Source organism: Enhydra lutris, unplaced genomic scaffold, assembly GCF_002288905.1.
Source record: "Enhydra lutris kenyoni isolate GAN:26980312 unplaced genomic scaffold, ASM228890v2 scaffoldscaffold21, whole genome shotgun sequence".
NCBI classification, from domain to species: domain Eukaryota; kingdom Metazoa; phylum Chordata; class Mammalia; order Carnivora; family Mustelidae; genus Enhydra; species Enhydra lutris.
In genome coordinates, this window is record NW_019154105.1 from 67,092,479 (window position 1) to 67,094,407 (window position 1,929).

Here is a 1,929-nt window from a genome sequence, read left to right on the forward strand (position 1 = left end):
CCTGGGGAAGTCAGCCCTTGCTCAGAGGTGGATCTGGGTAGCGGTGTGTGTTGGGGGGGTGGGCTCCTTTCTTGCCCGTTAGGGAGGTTGCATTCACTTCTGCTGTCTGAGACTCTGACCTCACAGCCGCACCTCTGCAGGGGCCCCCAGGGCCAGATCCGGGCCGAAGGCCCAAAAGCAGCCCTTTGCTGAGATGGAAAGGCAGAGGGGTTGCCCCTCTCTCCTCACCCCCTCCCCGGGGTCCCTGCCGTCCCTCAGCCCACACTCCTGCCCTGCGGTACCCTCCCCTATGTCCCAGAGGTCAATCCATCCCTGGGTCTGGGGGAAGCTGCTGCCCCCGCTTTCTCCTGGCGGGGCTGGGGTGGCGGGGGGTATGCCTTCCCAAGGTGCCGCCTGGAGCTGTCCAGGGTCTGCGCGGGGCCGGGCACGCGGCTCACTGCCTGAAGCCCCTTCTCCTCCGTCGGAAGAGGATATGCTTAAAGGAACGGCGGAAGTCCTGGTTAAAGACGGTGTAGATGACCGGGTTGAGCGAGCTGTTGCAGTAGCCGATCCAGAAAAAGAACTTGAAGAGCGGGTCGGGCACCTGGCAGGCCTCGCGGCAGATGCCGTACAGGCTGTAGCTGAAGAAGAAGGGGAACCAGCAGAGCACGAACACGCCCATGACCACCGCCAGCACGAAGGTGAAGCGCTTCTCGCGCGCCTGGGCCACCTTGCGGCGGCACACGCTGCTGCGCGCCCGGCGGCGGCGCGACAAAAAGAACTCGACGGAGCGAGAGCTGGCGCGCGAGAGGCGCCCGCCGGGACCCGGGGACCTAGCGGCAGCCAGCGCACCGGAATCGCTCGCTCCTGGCCCCGGCCCGGGCGCCGCCACGTCGGCGCCGCCCGCGCCGCCCGCGCCCCCTTCCCCCGCAGCGCGCCGCCGCCCGCCCCTCCGCAGCGCACCCCGGCGCCGCCGCCGCTCCGCCGCCGCGCTGCTGTCCTCCGGATCCACGTCGGCGCACGGGCGGCGCGGGGGCGCGCAGTGCCCGTTCTCGCCCGCGCCCGCCGCAGCACCCAGCCCGTTTTCAGTGGTCGGGGACGCCCCGTCGGGGCCCGTGGGCGCACGCTTCTCGCTGAGCGTGCGCGTGCGCAGCTTGGCCACGCGATAGATGCGCGCGTAGACCAGGCCCATGATGAGGCAGGGCGCGAAGAAGGAGCCGATGCAGGACGACAGGATGTACCATGTCTCGTCGTTGAGGCCGCACTGCGGGTAGGCGGCACTGTCGGGCTGGCGGTAGAGCGAGACGAGCGGTGGGAAGGAGATGACAGCCGAGATGAGCCACACGGCCACGATGGTCGCCTTGACGCGGCGCGGTGTGCGCTTCAGGTTGTACTCGACGGCCTGCGTCACCGACCAGTAGCGGTCCAGGCTGATGGCGCACAGGTGCACGATGGACGAGGTGCAGAAGAGCACGTCCAGCGCCAGGTACACGCCGCACCACACCTGCCCGAAGTACCAGTAGGCCATGAGCTCGTTGGCCAGGGAGAAAGGCATGACCAGCGTGGCCACCAGGATGTCGGCCGAGGCCAGCGACACCAGGAAGAGGTTCTGTGGCGCACGCAGCGCCCGACTGGTCAGCACGGCGATCACCACCAGCACGTTGCCCACCACGGTGAAGACGATGAGGAAGCCCACCACGGCAGCCAGCCCCGCCACGGCGCCCGCCGAGTACTGGCCCGGGGGCGGCCCCCAGGCGGCCCCCGGCGCGGCGCCCGAGGCGTTGGCGTCCCCGCTGCTGCCCCCCTCGCCGGCGCCGCTCGCGTTGGGGCCCGCCGCCGCCGCCGCCGCCGCCAGCGCCGCCGCCAGCGCCGGGGACGCCATGGTCCTCCCGCGAGCTACGCGGTCCCGCCTGGAGCCGGGGCGCAGCCGCGGCAGCTCGGGCGCCCCCC

General features: G+C 71.0%; 1 protein-coding gene across 1 annotated transcript; it reads right to left on the reverse strand.

Annotated features, from left to right (window-relative positions):
• Nucleotides 1-403: 403 nt before the first annotated feature.
• On the reverse strand, nt 404-1,861 carry LOC111149310 (adrenoceptor alpha 2C). Its single transcript, XM_022506300.1, has one exon. It carries the CDS (start codon nt 1,859-1,861, stop codon nt 434-436), a length of 1,428 nt encoding a protein of 475 aa, XP_022362008.1. The 3' UTR covers nt 404-433.
• Nucleotides 1,862-1,929: the final 68 nt, after the last annotated feature.

What these genes read in the sequence shown, in the direction of transcription:
- LOC111149310 (XM_022506300.1), bottom strand. Translation starts at nt 1,861, where the DNA reads ATGGCGTCCCCGGCGCTGGCGGCGGCGCTGGCGGCGGCGGCGGCGGCG.